This window comes from Saccopteryx bilineata, chromosome 4 (genome assembly GCF_036850765.1).
Source record: "Saccopteryx bilineata isolate mSacBil1 chromosome 4, mSacBil1_pri_phased_curated, whole genome shotgun sequence".
Classification (NCBI taxonomy): Eukaryota; Metazoa; Chordata; class Mammalia; order Chiroptera; family Emballonuridae; genus Saccopteryx; species Saccopteryx bilineata.
The window spans coordinates 93,741,927-93,760,795 of NC_089493.1; the positions used below are offsets into that span (position 1 = coordinate 93,741,927).

General features: G+C 50.3%; 2 protein-coding genes across 3 annotated transcripts in view; both read right to left on the bottom strand.

The window, feature by feature from the left end:
- Positions 1-1,606: 1,606 nt before the first annotated feature.
- On the bottom strand, positions 1,607-3,647 carry CEBPE (CCAAT enhancer binding protein epsilon). Its single transcript, XM_066276047.1, has 2 exons — positions 2,604-3,647; positions 1,607-2,040 (listed from the first exon to the last, which is right to left on the bottom strand). Exons 1-2 carry the CDS (start codon positions 3,111-3,113, stop codon positions 1,705-1,707), a joined length of 846 nt encoding a protein of 281 aa, XP_066132144.1. The 5' UTR covers positions 3,114-3,647; the 3' UTR covers positions 1,607-1,704.
- Positions 3,648-8,854: 5,207 nt separating this feature from the next.
- Positions 8,855-18,869, bottom strand: part of SLC7A8 (solute carrier family 7 member 8) — a 61,866-nt gene continuing 51,851 nt past the window's right edge. For both annotated transcript variants that reach the window (XM_066277453.1, XM_066277454.1), the window contains 4 exons: positions 16,989-17,085; positions 14,330-14,479; positions 11,469-11,646; positions 8,855-10,961 (listed from right to left, as the gene is read on the bottom strand). In XM_066277453.1, the coding sequence (XP_066133550.1) occupies positions 10,858-10,961; positions 11,469-11,646; positions 14,330-14,479; positions 16,989-17,085 (529 nt within the window). In that variant the 3' untranslated portion in view covers positions 8,855-10,857. The remainder of the gene's footprint in view (positions 10,962-11,468; positions 11,647-14,329; positions 14,480-16,988; positions 17,086-18,869) is intronic.

The window sequence follows — 18,869 nt, forward strand, 5'->3', positions numbered from 1 at the left end:
CAAACCAGATAAGCCCACGCTGAAGCTGGCGACCTCGGGGTCTCGAACCTGGATCCTCCACATCCCAGTCCGAAGCTCTATTCACTGCGCCACCACCTGGTCAGGCTGATGATCTCTTGAAGATTTCTTCCAACATCTCTCTCTCTCTCTCTTTTTCTTTTTTCTTTTTTAAATTTATTGATTGATTTTATAGAGACAGAGAGAGGAAGAGGGAAAGAGAAAGAGATAGAAAGGAGAGAGAGAAGCGTTCATTTGTTGTTCCACTTAGTTGTTCATTCATTGGTCACGTCCCATATATGCCCTGACCAAGGATGGAACCCGCAACCTTGGTGCTTTGGGACGATGCTCTAACCAGCTGAACTAGCTGGCCAGGGCCTTCCAGCACCTCTTTTGATCTGAGATTTTTATGGAGTTAATTTTGGTTCTGCCTCTAACCAATTGCGTGATTCTGAGTAAGTCCCTTCCCCTCTCTGAGGCCTGAGTTTCCTCACCTGCAAAATGAGAAGTTTAGATGAGATCTTTGAGGTCCTTTCAGGTCTAGCAAAATGGAGTAATGACTACTATTCACACTGACCCTGTTCCAGGCCCTGTTTATCTATGACCATACAACACTATGGGGTGGGGGCTAGCACTACTCCCATTTGCAGATGAGAAAACTGCAGCCATGTAACTGGCTGGAGTTCACACAGCTAGTAAGCAACAGAGGGAGATTCAAACTGAGGCTTTCAAGCACTGTACTATTGTGCTTCTTAGGTGAGAGTTCTATGAAAAAGAAAATGCTTTGGCCATGGGGTTTCACTGGCACAGGTGGGGGTGTCATCCTCTTTACCAATATTCTCCTATACAGTCTTTCCCAGCTGACTCATCCCCCCAAACACTCAGACGCTCATGTGTTAAGGCCCCAGGGAGAGGGATGAAGATAGGAGTAGGTGGGAGGGAGTCGGGGGGGGGCATGTCAGTCTGGTTGACAGAAGCTGTGGATGTGGAGAGAAGAGGTTGAATCCTGATCAAGAGCTACAACTTCACAAATATGACAATCATCTGGAATTTTCCCTTGGTCACCTGGGGCAGGAGCTCCCAGATGATAACTCAAGGTGAGAGAGAGCAGGGCTGGGGTCAGCGGGGACTGGGTAATGCTGGACTTCCCTCCAAGCTGCAGAGCTATGTTAGGGCAGTAAACAGGCTTGTCCAGGTCCTGTGCGGTGGCAGGAGGGTGACTTCAGTGTCTAGAAGACAGAATTGGTTACAGGGAGAAGGGGGAGAAGAACAGAATGACAGACACATGGTCTGGCTCCCTTGGAGGAGAGCTGTGGGCAGTATGTCTGCTGAATATCCGGGAATATTCATTTGGGCATGGAATCAAGAGGTATGCAGAACTAGCCACATAGTCACTGCATTCCTAGGCACTTGTTACAGCTCGGTTTGTGTCTTTCCTTTTGCATGGCTGTACCACACATGCAAACACACACTCACACAGGCCCAGGCCTATTATACAACCCCAGTACCAAGTCATAGTGCAATTTTATTCAGCTACAGAATAAAAAAGATGAGGCTTGCCCTCCTCCCTTGCCACCCGCTGCCCTGCAGTCTGTCCATGGTCTATGTCTCAGGCTTGGCCAGTGGGGCGCTCTAGGACCCCAGCAGGGTGAGGATCCCTAGGGTCAGGCTGGGCGAAGGGCGGTGGCCACAGTCTGCCAGCCGGGCTCAGCTGCAGCTCCCTACGCCCTTGATGAGGTTGGCAGCCTCAGGGATCTGGCGGAAGAGGTTACGAAGGGTGTCCAGCTCCTGGGTCAGCTGGTCCACGCGGCTGCGGAGGCGCTCGTTCTCTGCCATGTACTCCAGCACCTTCTGCTGCGTCTCCAGAATGCGCCTCTTGGCCTTGTCCCGACTCTTGCGCACAGCAATGTTGTTCCGCTCCCGGCGCAGCCGGTACTCCAGGCTGTCTTTGTTCACCGCCTTCTTGCCCTTGTGCGAGGGGCCAGCTGGAGAGGGCGCCTTGAGAAGGGGGCTGCAGGGAGGTGCAGCAGCAGCCAAAGGGGCCTGGGGAGTAAAGCACAGAGGGACATGGGGTGAGGGCTGGCCAGGAAGCAGCGGAGGCAGGGCAGGAATGCCGGCAGCCAAAGAACCCTTGGGCCCCAAAGGGGTGTGGGATCCAGAGGGAGCCAGCTTCTGGCTGCCAGTCAGAGCAGCCTTCGCCCTGCTAGATGCACGGGGTCCCTTCTCTGTCTAAAACCCTCATGCTCCCACACTCACTGAAGACACTTTGCTTCAATCTATCTTTATTCTCCAGTTCTATGATCAGCAAGCATTTCCTCTTCCAGAAGCAGGTGGCACAGAAACAGGAGGAGGTGGGCAGTGGAAAAGCTGGCGGGGGCTTGAGGTCAGGGCAGGATACAGTGGGGTTCAAGGTAGGAGTGAGTTCACAGAAGGAAAGCAGGGTCATGTTTGGGTGGTGGGTGCAGAGGGCTTTGGGATGGGTCAATTTCATAAAGCAACCCCAAACCCTGACCCGTTAAGAATGTAAGCAGGAAGCTCCGAGTTCCCCCATCCACATTGGCCTCTCTCCAGGCCCTAGAAGGCAAGGAGAACTGACCTGCTCTTACCTTGAGGACACGTAGGGGCTGGCTGGGTGCTGCCAGGGCCGGGGGCAAGTGCATGGCCGTCTGCCCACAGTGTGCCACTTGGTACTGCAAAGGATTGTAGCCACTGCGGCTGGCCCCCCGGCTGCCTTCGGGCCCCCGAGGCTCCTCCTTCACAGCCACGGCCCTGGGGTCGTAGCTCCCCGGGCTGCTGTAGATGCCAGGTCCCAACGCCTTCCTATCCGGGCCAAAGGTATGTGGGGGGTAGGCAAACGGCCGCGGGTCAGGTGGCAGGTAGTGGGAGAAGGCAGGCGTTCCTGCGCCCTTGAGGCCTCGGGTCTCTGGTGCTGGCTTCACAGCGAAGAAGTCGGAGAGGAGCTGCTCTTCCCCGGACTCGATGTAGGCAGAGAGGTCAATGGAGGCCTCATGCTCACACATGTCCGCCAGCTCCCCAGGCCCTGCTCGGGCTCCTGAGAACTCGAGTGGCTGCTGGCCTGCCCGGGGCTCACACTCGTAGTAGGTCCCGTGGGACATGGCTGGTCCGCCCCCTGGGCTCCCCGCCCCCGAGCCCTGCTTGGGGCGCCCTTGAGAGGATCAGCCTGCCCTTTCTCGATCTCCCCCTGCCCTAGATTTGCCCTAGATTTGCCCTCTCGGTCTTCTCTGTCACCCACTCCTGCCTGGCCTCTCTCCTCCCTCCTCTGCTGCTTCCTTTTCCTTCCTCTAGTCAATGCAGCTTTTCTCTTCCCTTTTTTCCCCTCTCTCCCTGGGGTGACTCAGGGAGGGGCAGGGCGCACCCCAAGGGAGGGATGCTGGCCTTAGAGAAATAGGGCCCTCAGCCTATTTAGCAGTTGGGGCACTCTTTCCTCAGGGTCTAAGCCAGAGTTCTGAGCTGCTCAGGAGCTGATGCTCCTGGGAACGCCTCTCCAGTCTCAAGTCCAGGGGATTCCAGAGTCCTTGCTGAGGGCAGCACCCCCCTTCTGAGTGTCCTCTTCCCTTTGACTTCCAAAAAGTTCTGTGCAGAATGAGGTGCCAAGCCAGAATAAGCAGAGAACATCCTCGTCCAGTGCCGACCCCCAGCTTGGGCCGAGCTCCTCCCTTGACATACCTCTCTAGTCCCCCAGAGAGCTGGGCTCCACCCACCCCCAGCAGTAGTCAGTTCCTTTTGTAGCCCCACCTCCCAGGGCATTCTCCTGGGTGCAGGCCAGCCAGTATTTGAGGGGTTTAGGAAGTAGTGACAGGTTCTGGGACCAAGTCACACCCAGGGATTCTGTTTGGTGCAGAGCACACTCATTTGCTAGGTTTTTGCACAAGGTCTTACAATAGCCCAGATCCTCATGTTTCCAGCCTGGTTAGCTTTAGCAGCCTGGCACTGGCACTGGCCCTGGGTGCCTGGGCTTGACTGAGGCTCCTGGTCAGGAATTGGGCCCTGTGCCCCAGGCCCAGGTAGGTTGCTGCCCCAAGAACTGACTGTCACAATCCTCTGGTGGCTCCAGAGCCTCTTTCTTTCAGCTGCCCTGTGCTGCCAGAGCCTCAGGCTGGAACTCTGCCCTGCTCTTGGTCCTGAGGCTCTACCCCATTTCCTGTGCCCTGGCCGCAGGGCTCGGGTACTCGCTACAGCTCAGTTTGCTGTCTTCCTTCTGCATGGCCATTCTCTGACCTTGATGCATGTGTCTTGGGTCTACTTCCTCTTGTAAGGCTTGAGCAGCCTTGTCTTTTGACATCTCCTCTTCCTGGGGTTTGGTTTTAGGGTCCTCAGGAGAAGTTCAGGGCTTGCTCTCTGTTCTCTTGGTCGCATGGGAGGCCCTCTCTCCCTTCCTTTTTCTTTTTCTCTGGGACCTTCCCATGCCCTTCTGTCAGAGGCACCAGCTGTGACCTTGCTTTTATCTGTTGAAATTCATCTAGAAAAGGGACTATAGGTTCAGTGAAAAGGAACATGCTACTGGCTCTTTTATGCTGGTGCTTTGTGGGGAGCTAGAAGGTTTTATAGGTCAGGCACACTAAGGGCCAGGCCACAGTGGGGCAAATGCAGAGGGAATATGTATGGCATTAAATACTAAATTAAAATATGCAAACAGAGCTGCCTATGCGTCAGGCAGGTTATCCCTCGAAGTTAGTACCTCTTCCACAATACCCTAGGAGTTTCTCATGCAGGGTTTGAAGTGTTTTCTCTAAAACCCCTGATCTGGCATGGGAAGATCTGCATCATCCCAAAGACAGATCTCAGGAAACAGATGGGGTGATTTGTTCTGTCTTCTCTGTTTCTAAAGACCCTGTGGCAAACAGGCACTAGAGTTGAGCTAATTCAGTTTGGCAGCAGTGCCTCTGTGGACCATCAGGTGGCAATATTGGTCTAAAACCCGGACTTGAGGGGTTTCTGTAGTCAGGAATCAGGTGGCCAGCAGAGGGCAACCTCCCACAATCCCTGGCACTGGTGAAACACGGGTTATGGGTCCGTGGGGAAGGAGGAAGAGGGAACAGGGTTGAGACTGAGGACTTGCGGTGCAATTACACGGAGAGTGGGCAGACTGACAGGGCCTTGTTTCAATGAGGAGGAAATTCCTCCTCAACTTTGAAATATTAGTGATGACCATGAAAACCTGGCATTTTCTTGTTACGTTTTTTCAATCATTGAAACATACACTTTTTCATGTTGTTTCCCTGTGAGTTAATCAGGAAGGTAAGAAAGACAAATGGTATTTTTATCACTGACATATAAGTGAAGAAAACAAGGCTGAGAGGCAGAGTTGCCCAAGGTCATTCAAGCATGCGTGTTGATCTTGGGGGAAAGGGCAGTGGGCTAGTTCTTGAAACTCCCAGGTAAGAAGGGATATAAGGGAGGGCTGTATAACTCAGAGAGCCTTCTTTGCTCTCCCTAAACCACCCTTGGGGAGGGGGAGAGCATCAGCAGTGAGTGAACTGGCGCTGGAGGGAGCAGGGAGGTGTGCAAATAGAGCTGGCAGGAAATGAGATGGCCAGTTCTGGCGGTGGGGAGATAAGTGATCTCGGGTCTCTCTCTTCCCAGGCAGGTGGCTGACGTTGCTGATGTACTGACATCAGTGTTTCCCAGTAACCTAAGGGTTTGGCCAGGCAAGAGGTGCCCTGGATGTTTGGGCAAGGGAGGAGGGCATATGGAGCTGGAAGGACGTTGGGAAGGGCAGTGCCAGTCAAAGGCTGAGGGATTCTTGGATTCTGTATAATTGCTCAGGAGCTGTATAAAAGTCTCCCTGGTCAGCAGGATCATTTTCTTCTTGTTTCTGCAGTTGCTGCCTGTTTGCATGAACTAAAGCAATGCATGTATATTACCTTACTGACTCTGTAACCTGCCTCAATTCAAAGACCACCTCTTTTACCAAGTCTTTCCAACAGGGTGGTGGTTGAGCATGAAGGTGAAGTGTCAGACCTAGGCTCAAATCCTGCCTTTGTCGCTAGCTCGATGACCTTGGACAAGTTACTTAATCTTGTAAGATGGCAGTAGTTCCTACTTGGTTAGGTTGTTTAATTACACTTTGAATAAGATAATTACAGAAAGCAATGTTCAGTCTCTTTCTGCCCTTCCTCTGACCAACCATTGACGTTTATCTGTGTCTCCTAAACAGATACACGGTCTGCACACTCATCTGATGTTTCAGTTTGACAAACACCTTTGAACACTTAAGGTACCGGGCACTGACGGCATGGGCTCTAGAAGTCTGTCCAGCTCAGCCCCTGTCTCCAGGAGCTGGAGTCCAGCCAGAGCGGGCAATCAGTGATGTGGTGAAAGGCACACATTTGTGCTTTGTGCGTTCTTGCCTTCTCCCCGTAGGCTATCTGCTCCTTCAGGGTAAGGTCAGATGCATCTTTTGGACCTCTTCAGCTGTAGTGATATTATCTGAATTAAAATTAAGGACAGGCACATAGAAATGTATGAATATCCTTAATCGGTAAATGGAAAAAAATGTATACTGCTCAGAAAAATTAGGGGATATTTTATAATTTCATATTAATTTTGAAATGTCCCCTAATTTTTTTTTTTAAAGATTTTATTTATTCATTTTAGAGAGGGGAGAGAGAGAGAGAAGGAGAGGAGGAACAGGAAGCATCAACTCCCATATGTGCCTCGACCAGGCAAGCCCAGGGCTTCAAACCGGCGACCACAGCATTTCCAGGCCGACGCTTTATCCTCTGCACCACCACAGGTCAGGCTGTCCCCTAATTTTTGTGAGCAGTATATCTGAAGACTGTGCTGAGTTGGAAGGTTCAGGAATAAGTTTGCTATACCATAGCATATAGCAAAATTCTTGGACACAGTGGTTACAAAAAGATTTGTTGTGTGACTATACCAATAAATAAATGCTTAAGCAGCTATGATTTCAGTGACCTTCAAAAGTCTCCCAAGGTCCCTAAGGTCTGAGCCTCTGAGTTCCTAGCATTAAAGTGACTGACAGGGTTAAGACAGGTGAAAGGCCCTGGTTAAAAATAAATGCATGTTGCTCAGGAGGAGACCCATATTTGCTTATTTGACCAGGTTGAAAAGATCAGCAAGTGTCACCTTACAGAGAGAGAGGGGGCCCACAGGGACAAGTGTCTCCACAGACTGGAGCAAGGAAAGATTGGGGAGGCCTAGACTTGCTGGAATGGGGTGACATAGAGGAGACCTTGGGCAGCCCCAGGAAAGCAAAAGTGTGTTTCAGGGAAGAAGGGCTCCCAAAGGTTGGCTATGAGGCTTGGAGAAGGGCCTCTTACACAAGACTGGCCTCTGCCTAGTTTCGCCCTCACTCTTTTAGGACAACCTTGGGGTAGGAGATTGAAAACACTATGAAATTAGATTCAATGCTTGGGGTTCCAGTGGCGCAATCGGTTAGCACGCAGTACTTATACGACAGTTATGCTCCCCCTAACCCCAAAAAGTGCTGAATAGGTTAAATGACTTGCCCAAGGACAAACAGCTGTTCAGTGGCTACCTAGGACTCAAAGCCAAGTGTGTCTGTGCCCCTGTGAATGGCAAGCTTCCAACCTCAGTCTAGAAGAACACCAGGTACAAAGCAGGCGTGTTAGGGCCAGCCAGGACAGGGAATAGAGTCATCTTGCCTTTCTGTGTCCTCACAGTGGCCCAGGTGGTGGGGGTAATGTTTTAACACTCTTCTACACCACACCCACTCCTGCCCATGTCTGTCAGCAGGCTGGCTCTGGAATTCCAGGACAGGCAGTGGGCGGGCTGCCCACAAAAGGACTCTAAGCAAGGACTGGCTCTCATCTCATCCACTTCCTCTAGCAGTTAACCCAGAGCATCAGGAGGTCCTCGTTTCTACCCTAGCCACTTCTTCCTTTGTCCTAGTCCAATAGTCCTCCTATCTTCCACCTAGAAATCTCCCTCTTCAGTGGTTCTGTACAGCTAAGTGGACCCCACTTCATCTCCCAGCCTCTCCTATCTAGGACCTTGGACTCAGCTCTCCTAAGTCCCCCTCTGCATCTCTCCACAGGAGAGAGGATAAGGCTGTCCCTTTCTTTTTCATTTCCCTCTAGCTGTCCCGGTACCAGAAGCCTTTGCTGACCAGACCTTGGGGACCACTTCTGCCTCCTTCCTCTCCTCAGTTTGGTACTCACATTCCCACCTTGGGTAGTGATGGGGTTCTTCCCAGCCTGCTAGTCTGCAGGCCCTCAGCGCACTCAGCACAGGGCATAGAGCAGGAACTTTATTATTATTTTTTTAAGATTTTATTTATTTAGGGAGAGTGAGAGAGGTGAGGGAGGAGCAGGAAGCATCAACTCTCATATGTGCCTTGACCAGGCAAGCCCAGGGTATGAACTGATGACCTCAGCATTCTAGGTTGACACTTGATCCACTGTGCCACCACAGGCCAGGCAGAGCAGGAACTTAATAACACTTCGTGGCTTTACAGAAGAAATGAGAAAGTTTTTGGTTCAAAATGTTAGGTAGCACCTGACCTGTGGTGGTTCAGTGGATAAAGCATCGACCTGGAATGCTGAGTTCACAGGCAGGTTTGAAACCCTGGACTTGCCAGTCAAGGCACATACAAGAAGCAGCTATGATGAGTTGGTGCTTCCCACTCCCCTTCCCTTCTCAATTTCTCTAAAATCAATAAATAAAGTCTAAAAAATCAAAATGATAGGTGACTATTTGAAAGTACTGACACTGGGTCCCTGGGACAGAGTGAGGCCTTTAGGAACACCATCTTGGAAAGAACCTGGTAACCAAAGACCTCCTGACAAAGACACAAATGCCTGGAGACTCTGTCTCATAAGGCTGCTGAATTATCAACACCACCAACTTCATTTCCATTTCAAATTTTATTACATCAAAAGAAAAAACCCAAAACTTTCTACAAAACAAACCAACCAACCCCCTAAAACCTAAACTAATTCAAGAAAAAATATTATCATCCAGGTATAACTAACTCCCGGCTCTCCAAAACAACCTTACATTAAAAAATCCAAAAGAAATAGAAATGCCAGCTTCAAAAATATCCAAAAAGTAAGGCATCCACTTAAAAAAAAACAAAAACAAAATAATTGGAGGTGAGAAGGAGGTTGGAGGAATGAGAAGAAGGAGTGAAAGGATGGTCCCCTGACCCTCCAGGGGCCGGCCCCAACCTGCTTGGAGTCTACTCAGACGGGACTGTAACTCAGACCAAACCTGGCATCTCACCAATGAAGGGCCAGGCAGGGGGGCAGGAAGCTGACAGAGCCAAGTGGGCCAGAGGGGCTTTCCTAGGTATTCCAGTTTAAGCAGGGAGGATGGGGGGTTGGGGGAATGAAGACACTCTTGCTTTGGGATAAAAGGATCCCAGTCTTTAGCACAACAGGTGTGGCGGGAAGGCTCAAGGCCCAGGGCAAACACTACCTCCTTCCTTTGGAACATAGGGAAAGGTGGCCTCTGCCGGGAGTCCTCATACCATGAACAACAGACTTTTCTGAGGGCCTCTAAGGTAGGCACCTTCTGCTACTGACTTCTCACCCTCCCCTACAGGCTGTCTGAAGACAGGACAGTGGTGAGACCAAAAGAGGGAGGGGCTATTTGAGCTGGGGGAAGAGGGAGGAACTGGCCGCCAGAATATACTTCCTCCAAATGGCACCTCTGGGGAGATGGGGAAGCACCCTCTCTCTCTGGGCAAAGCTTTTCATACCAGGTCTGCCCTGAAGGTTAGAAATAAGGGAGTATTTTTAGGTCCAGTTCTTGGATGGAAGGTGACTTAAGGCTGATTTGGCTCGGGTTTCAGGCCTGAAAGGCTTGGGGAGCCTTCACACCCAGTCGGAGGTCTGGAAGTCCCAGAGCCAAGGTTCAGAGAGGAAGAAAAGGGCACGATGGGGCACAGGCAGTGCTGGCTGTGTGTTGGGAACAGAGCTGCAGGGTGACAGGGTGACTATTCTTCCCAGGGGGATGGGAAGGGAGAAGCTGAGTTCCTTTGTCATTAGGTGAGAAATTTCTGGCTTCTGGAAGCTTTGGCACCCAGTGGGGGGCAGGGGACAGGATGCAGGGGGCAGGGGCCAGGGGCAGAGCTGGGTTTCTGCAACCTAAGCCTTTCTAATCTGCTCTACAGGCCTGGCTGGGGGTCTAGGGAGGGGCAGTCGTGTCCCCCCCCCCCACTTTGTTGGTCCTTAGCTCAGCAGGGCGTGGGGTGGGGTGGGATGGTGTCCACAGGAATCTTACTAGACTGGGAGCCCCGGCTAGGGTTGGTGAAGGCATAGGGGGAGGAGTGGGGCAGAGGGCAGGGGAAAGCGTCACCTCTGACTTCTTGGGTCCCTAGTGAAGGGAGGGGATACAGGTCTCTCCAGCCGGCTTTTAATGGTGACAGATTTGCTTGAGTCTGTTGCCCCCCAGACTACTTTCTCTTGCTTGTTGCTGCCACTTCCCTCAGAGCTGAGGGCTTGGGTTCAGGAATGGGAAGAGTAGGCATTGCTCAACTCAGGTTCCTGAGGAGGCAACAAGGGTGTAGGCAGGGGAGGGCGGGCATGGTAGGTACCCCTGCAGCTCCACTCTCCCCTCACAGCTCGGAGCAGGGGCAGTCCTGGCTTTGGACACAGGTCTTAGGGATGAAGGGCTAGTTCTTTGGGTACAAATATCAGTGTTTTTGTTTCTAGTTTCTCGCCACCCTCCCCCAGGTCCTGCCCCTGCTTGACAGAAGTAGAGGCATGAGTGTTTGGGGTACCCAGGCATGGAAGGAGGACAGAAAGGGAGTGAAGGAGGGGAGAGGCAGCTGCGAGGGGATGGTGATCCTCAGGGGTGGGTCTCCCCCACCGAGTCCTTGTCCTTGGAGGCAGTGGTTTGACTGATGGGTTGTCACTGTTCATCTGTGTCCTCATTTATCATCTCTGTCCCCGAGCTCCCCCCAACATTGGGGTACACAACCACACACATCTTCTGGCTCACCAGGGTTAGCAACTCTGTGGGAAGAGGTCACATGAAAACCAGGTCAGTGCTGAGTGGGCATGCTCTTCCCTGCTCTCCGGGCCCAGGTTTTGCCTCAGCAGAGCCTCCACTGCCTTTAGGAGATTCCCCCTCTGGGAGACACTCCTCACCCTCCTCCTGTATGGGCAGCCTGTTTGCCGGCTGCCCCTGTTCATCAAGGCCCCAGTTTTCCACCATCCACACCTACTGACCATCAGTTTCAGGGCCGCCACTGGTCTCCACCCAGCCCAGGGCAGCTCCTGCATGAGAGCTATCAAGGTGTCTGTTCTTGCAGGTGTAGAGTCTGTGTGGAAACCTCAGCTGTTCTCTCTTCAGAGGTGCCTGGCACAGCCTCCCCCCACTTCCTGCCCCCGGCTACTTCCTCAGAGCTCTATGGCCCAGCCTAGACCTCCTGATTTTGATGGGGTTCCCTTGCCAGGTCACTGACCACTCTATCCTAGACCAGAAGGCCCTGTAGCCACCCAGAGCCTTCAACAACTTACTGATGAAGTTATTAAAACACTTGGGCTTGTGTTGCCAGTAAACACCCAAGAAATAGACGGGCACTCCTGTCATCATGATGGCCAGGCCTATGCCACACACCACAGGCTCCGACCACAGGCTGAAGACCAGCAGAAAGGCCCAGAACAGCAAGTAGATGATGGGGAACAGCAGGTTGATCTGTAGAACAGAGGCATTGTTAGCTGTGTGGACCCCAAGGCCCCAGGATCATGGCACCTTCTCTCTTCTTTATGCTCAGGGAGAACTTCCTTTTTTTTTTTTTCATTTTTTTTCATTTTTTCATTTTTCTGAAGCTGGAAACGGGGAGAGACAGTCAGACAGACTCCCGCATGCGCCCGACCGGGATCCACCCGGCACGCCCACCAGGGGCGACGCTCTGCCCACCAGGGGGCGATGCTCTGCCCATCCTGGGCGTCGCCATATTGCGACCAGAGCCACTCTAGCGCCTGAGGCAGAGGCCACAGAGCCATCCCCAGCGCCCGGGCCATCTCTGCTCCAATGGAGCCTTGGCTGTGGGAGGGGAAGAGAGAGACAGAGAGGAAAGCGCGGCGGAGGGGTGGAGAAGCAAATGGGCGCTTCTCCTGTGTGCCCTGGCCGGGAATCGAACCCGGGTCCTCCGCACGCTAGGCCGACACTCTACCGCTGAGCCAACCGGCCAGGGCGAACTTCCTTTTTTTTGTGGCAGAGACAGAGAGAGTCAGAGAGAGAGACAGATAGGGACAGACAGATAGGGAGAGAGATGAGAAACATCAATTCTTCGCTGCGGCTCCTTGGTTGTTCATTGATTTATTTCTCATATGTGCCTTGACTAGGGGGTTACAGCAGACCGAGTGACCCCTTGCTCAGGCCAGTGACCTTGGGCTCAAGCTGGTGAGCCTTGCTCAAACCAGATGAGCCCGCACTCAAGCTGGCGACCTTGGGGTCTCGAACCTGGGTCCTCCACATCCCAGTCCGATGCTTTATCCACTGTGCCACTGCCTGATCAGGCTCAGGGAGCACTTCTGAGTGAAAAGGCTGGGCTTTACTCAGCTCTGAGGCTCCCATGCTCTGAGCTTAGATAGGGCAAGTGTTGTGTCAACAAATGTTGACGAACTTGGGCAGTGGAACAAGAAGAGAAGGGGTGACCCAAAGAGGGAACGGTCCTCATTGTCCATCTCCTCCTTCCTGAGTGGGATCAAACAAGGCCTTGTCACCTATGCCATGTGCCTGTGGCAGCCAGAGCAGCCTATGGGGACTGACAAGCTTGCTGGTATATACTTGCTGAGGTCCTATGGTGGAGGAGAGGTGGACAGATGAGTGAGGGACAAGAAGGAAATGACCTGAGTCAGTCAGGCTTCTTGCCCCTCGCCTACTTCTTGGCAGGGCCCTCATCTGGGCATGGGGCGATGGCCACCCCTCTCACCAGGATCAGTCCCAATTTATTTTTCTCCAGCAATTTGAGAAGATAAATCTGCCAAGATCCAATAAATCAGGAAACCTAGCATGGTATAAGGCAGTCTGGAGCCTTGACTTTATTCAGAAAGAAGATCTCTCTCTGGGCTCCATTCCGTCTAGTTGACCACAAGTGAGAGTTCCCAGTAGAGTCCTTGTCAAGCCTCTAGATGTAACCACCTTTATCCTCCTTGTCCGCTCCTCTTAGGGGGTGTGCATGTGGTGGGGAGATGGGCTTCCTCTACCTCCTCCTCCCTATAGCAGGTTGTTAAGAGTGGTAGGAAAGTGGCAGTGAAAAACAGAAATTTGGAGAGCCGTTGGTTTTTCAGCTGGAAGAAGCTTCCAAAAGTATCTAGTTTCCCTCTGTTTCCAAAGTACAATTGTTCAAATAATTCAGGACTATATTCTATTCTTCCGATTTGCAGGAAAACCCAGAGCACTCTTGCCGATTTTGTTCTGAGCAATACTGTCATTGCCATCAGAGTTACTTCTTGTAACAATCAATAGGTTCACTGGGTGCCCTGCTAAGTATAGGGCTACAGTAGTTTAAAAAGGAAGGCTCGGCCCTGGCCGGTTGGCTCAGCGGTAGAGCGTCGGCCCGGCATGTGGGGGACCCGGGTTCGATTCCCGGCCAGGGCACACAGGAGAAGCGCCCATTTGCTTCTCCACCCCCCCCCCTCCTTCCTCTCTGTCTCTCTCTTCCCCTCCCACAGCCAAGGCTCCATTGGAGCAAAGATGGCCCGGGCGCTGGGGATGGCTCCTTGGCCTCTGCCCCAGGCGCTAGAGTGGCTCTGGTCGCAGCAAAGCGACGCCCCGGAGGGGCAGAGCATTGCCCTCTGGTGGGCAGAGCGTCGCCCCTGGTGGGCGTGCCGGTGGATCCCGGTCGGGCGCATGCGGGAGTCTGTCTGACTGTCTCTCCCCGTTTCCAGCTTCAGAAAAATACAAAAAAAAAATAAAAATAAATAAATAAAAAAATAATAAAAAGGAAGGCTCACCCATGGATGGCTGGAGTGGGTTGGGAAGCTTCAAAGAAGAGGAGGTGCTTGAAGCTTGTATGGAAAATGGATAGAATTTGAATAGGCAAATGGGAAGAGGAAACTCATTCTGGGGTAGAAATATAGCACAAGTGGATCCAGCTCTCTGGAGGGGCAAGGAAGAGATTGACCAGACTAGAGAGTCGAGGTGAATGCTAGAGAGATGAGGGAGCCTTGAACAATCAGCTGGAGTTTAAGACAGTCACAGGAAACAAAGGAATGACATGATGAAAACATCATTTGATCTAACTTATCTTTCCAGCTGCAATTTGCTCTAGTCCTGTCCCCGGCAGAGAATGGAAATAAGTAGCTGCCCCATTCACACATGGCCCTTGCTTGGTGTTTAGGGGGGGACCACCATGGGGAGTTTTTCACACCTTGATGGGACGGGGGATGTCAGGCTTCTTCCAACGAAGAACAATCTGTCCAGCAATTGTGACTCCATAGAAGAGGTAGTTGATGAATCCCACATAGTTGATGAGTGTGTATATGTCACTGGTGACCAGCATCAGTAGGGTGGAGATGCACTGGGGGGAATGGGAGAAACATATCAGTGATAGGAAGGATCTTTGGAGACTGGAGTTGTTTACTGGTCAGGGACCGTGGCCCTGCTTCAGGCAGATGATGCCAGTTCATAAAGGATGTCTCAAAATGAAGACTTTATAACCTCCCCTAGAAACCCAGGCCATTGCTAACACCTTCACATTGCCAGGAAGTTCTTTCCAACTGCGGGGGTGATAATTAAAACACAGGTATTTAATCACTGGTGTGGCATGGGCAGTAGTAACCAGTCAGAACAGATTTTAGCCATAAATAACTGGCTTGGCCACACTGGTGATGCCTGGCTCCATGTCCGATCTAGTCTCATTTATGCTCCTTGGTTGTAACTCAAGTTAATTTCATTTTATCATTTTAGGGAAGACAGTCCCTACAGATTAAGGCTTTATCTTGCCCTCATCTTCTTCTCCTGAGTCATCTAATTTATTTTTCCTCCTTCTTTTTCTTTCTTTTTAAAATATCATAAACAGTTATAGCACTTATTCGGTGCCAGGCTTCATTCTTCACATTCTACCAATATTAACTTGTTTAATCCTCATGACATTCTTGGTTTTTTGTTTTTTTTTAATCTTTTATTTATTTATTTATTTATTTATTTTTATTCATTTTAGAGAGGAGAGGGAGAGACAGGCAGAGAGAGAGAGAGAGAGAGAGAGAGAGAGGAGAGACAGAGAGAAGGGGGGAGGAGCTAGAAGCTCCCATATGTGCCTTGACCAGGCAAGCCCAGGGTTTCGAACCGGCGACCTCAGCATTTCCAGGTCGACGCTTTATCCACTGCGCCACCACAGGTCAGGCCCTCATGACATTCTTGAGAAGTGTTCTTAATAGAATCTACTTTCCAACTTCAAAATCATCTCAGTGCTATCTTGGAACAGTGTTCTTCCCCTCTGCTAATATGTTAAGGCCTATAGAAGGTTCAGTTTTCCTGTGAGATCTGATGGTGAAAATAGTTAAGAAGATTTTAATGAGTGAATAAGCCAGATTCTTACTGTACTTGCCTTGTAGTCATAGTGCTGCAGCAACAGCTCAAACTGAAAAAGTGTTTGTGGCCTACTGGGGATATTGAGTTTTCTTCGGTCACCTTTCATAACTAACTAATCACGATGACCTTCTTCCTATATCTGAACATTCTGAAATTCCCCCTAATGTTGTACAACCAATGCCCTTGACTTATAAGAGTTCTACTATTCTGGTCCAACTGCTTCTCTGGTAGACCAAAGTAATTTTCAACGTTTTATTCAGGATCCAGAAGGAAAAAAAAATTAAAAGGCTTATAGAGACAAATCTTTGTTCTTTCTTTTTGCTTTCTCTAAGTGATTCTACTCTGGGGTCATTTTACTCCTATCCCCCCCCATCCCAACTTTCCTTTTCTCCATTTTCAGTGTACCAGTCTTCCTTTCTTTTCTTTTTCTTTTTTTTTAAGTGAGAGGAGGGGAGATAGTGAGACAGACTCTTGTATGCACACCAGCCAGGATCCACCTGGCAACTCCCATCTAGGGCTGATACTCAAATCAACCCAGCTATTTTTAGCACCTGGGGCTGATACTTGGCCCAACAGAGCTATCCTCAGTGCCTGGGGTGATGCTTGAACCAATTGAGCCACTAGCTGCAGGAGGGGAAGAGGGTGCGAAGGAGGAAAGGGGTGGGGGAGAAGCAGATGGTCACTTCTCTGTGTGCCCTGACCAGGAATCAAACCCAGGATGTCCATAGGCTGGGCCAATGCTCTATCCACTGAGCCCACCGGCCAGAGCCAGTCTCCTTTTCTTTATGATTTTTCTGATTTGGTGCACCCTTAACACTGAATTCGTTTCAGTGATATTTCTTGAGACTGGCAGAGCCTCCTGGGGCAAGAAGATCGATGGGGAGGGGTGGGGATATGTGGTGGTTAGCTGGGGGCAGAGGCTCAAAGCCGCAACCCTGTGGGCAGTAGGTGCGAAGGAGAGCCAAGAAAGGAGAAGTTTCTGTGTGAGGTTATAAAATTTTGAGAAAGACCTGTGGTGGCGCAGTGGATAAAGTTCCCCTCGACCTGGGAACGCTGAGGTTGCCGGTTCAAAACCCTGGGTTTGCCTGGCCAAGGCAATATGAGAGTTGATGCTTTCTGCTCCTCTCCCTTCTCTCTCTCTCTCTCTCTTTCTCTATGTGTGTGTCTCTTTCTCTCTAAAAAAACTGAATAAAGTTAAAAAAATATTTAAAATTTTGAGAAAGTCACTTCATTCTGACCCAAAAGGATGGGCAAATGGAAATGACCTGGCCTAAGACCCTTAAGTTCTTTCAGGACTCAGGTTCTTCACTTGTTATAGCTCTTGTCTTGATGTTAGTAAAGCTTATGTATACCATTTGCCAGATTATCTAGAACTGGTTAAACCTAGGAACAGAAGAAAGGTTACTGGGGGTATGTGGGGGAAGTGTGAACTCCCAACTCAGAGCTAGCACGAGAGGCAGGGTATGTGTAGGACCGGCAGAAGGAGGGGACCTTACTGTGAAGAGCAAGGCTGGGATAGGGGTGCAGCGCTTCACATGGATCATGGCCAACACACTGGGAAGGTGGCCCTCCCTGGCTCCAGCGAAGAATAGCCTGGCAGAGAAAAAAGCAGGTTAGCCTGGGATAGCCCATGGACTACCCCAGGAAGCTCCTTCCCCAGCCCAGGACCCCTCATCCATGCCTCCCTTCTGCCCACACCGAAGGATCACCCTTCTCATGCACATCTTCCAGCCCACTAGTCACAGGACCCACAATCACAAATGCAGGTGCAGGCAAACCAGAAGCAGCCAGTGGATAAGTGGATGGATCCTGGGTGCATGGAGACCTTGGGTGTGGCCTGGGTGGCTTGAGGTTACTAATGATTGTGTTGTCACTCTGTGGGTCTCTCTTAATGCCTGGAGTGCTGTTGCGGGAGAAACCTCTCTTCCTTTGCCTAAGGCCTTAATGCCATAAAAAATGTGCCTTCTACATCCTCACAGGACACATGGGGACTGAACAATACAAGGAAAGCTTTAAAAGTATTCCTATCCTACCTGATTGTGGTGGCGCAGTGGATAAAGTGTCGACCTGGAACACTGAGGTCGCTGGTTCGAAACCCTGACTTCCCTGGTCAAGGCACATATGGGAGTTGATGTTTCCTGCTCCTCCCCCCTTCTCTCTCTCTCTTTCTCTCTCCTCTCTAAAATGAATAAATATCCTGACCAGGCGGTGGCGCAGTGGATAGAGTGTCTGACTTGGATGCGGAAGACCCAGGTTTGAGACCCCGAGGTCGCCAGCTTGAGCGCAAGCTCATCTGGTTTGAACAAAAGCTCACCAGCTTAAGCCCAAGGTTGCTGGCTCAAGCAAGGGGTTACTCAATCTACTGAAGGCCCACGGTCAAGACACATATGAGAAAGCAATCAATGAACAACTAAGGTGTTGCAACCCACAACGAAAAACTAATGATTGATGCTTCTCATCTCTCCATTCCTGTCTGTTCCTGTCTATTCCTCTCTCTGTAAAAAATAAATAAATAAATAAATAAATAAATAAATAAAATCTTAAAAATAAATAAATAAATAAATAAATAAAATCTTAAAAAAAAAAAAGTATTCCTATCCTAGTCAGAAAGTGGTTGTCTCTGGGGGTGCAGAACACATGGTGGACCAGAAAGCGACACCTGGGAACTTCTAGAATATGTGGAAATGTCCTATATTTTGTTGTGGGTGGTGGTTACATACCTGTCTACAATTGTTGAAACTCATCAATCTGCACAATTTTGGTTCTGTGTATTTTATTATATGTAAATTGTATCAAAAATTTATATCTTAGTCTACTTAGACTAAAATTTATATCTTAGCTACTTAGTCTATTCCTAAAATCCATCCCAAAGAACTGAATAGAGAGTTAGTGACAGGTGTATATACAAAGATATTCTGATAACAAAAATAATTGGAAATACCCTAAATGCCTAAAAGGAAGAGATTGATTACATAAATTATGGTATAGTCATAAAATTCAACATTATGCAGTCATAATAATGTTCCAGAAAAAATACTGATTATATGACAACATGCTCAGAATATAGTAATTGAGCCTGACCAAGTGGTGGCACAGCGGATAAAGCATTGGCCTGAGGACCCAGGTTCGAAACTTCAAGGTTGCTGGCTTGAGCATAGGATCATAGACATGACCCATGTCAAGGCACATACGAGAAGCTGATGCTTCCCGTACCCCTACCCCATCCTTTGTCCCCCCCCCCCTCTCTCTTTCCTCTCTTTGCTGGCTTGAGCCCAAATGTTGCTGGCTTGAAGCCCAAGGTCACTGGCTTGAGCAAGGGTGACTTGAGCAAGCAGTCACTGGCTTGGCTGGAGCCCCCTGGTCAAGGCGTGTATGAG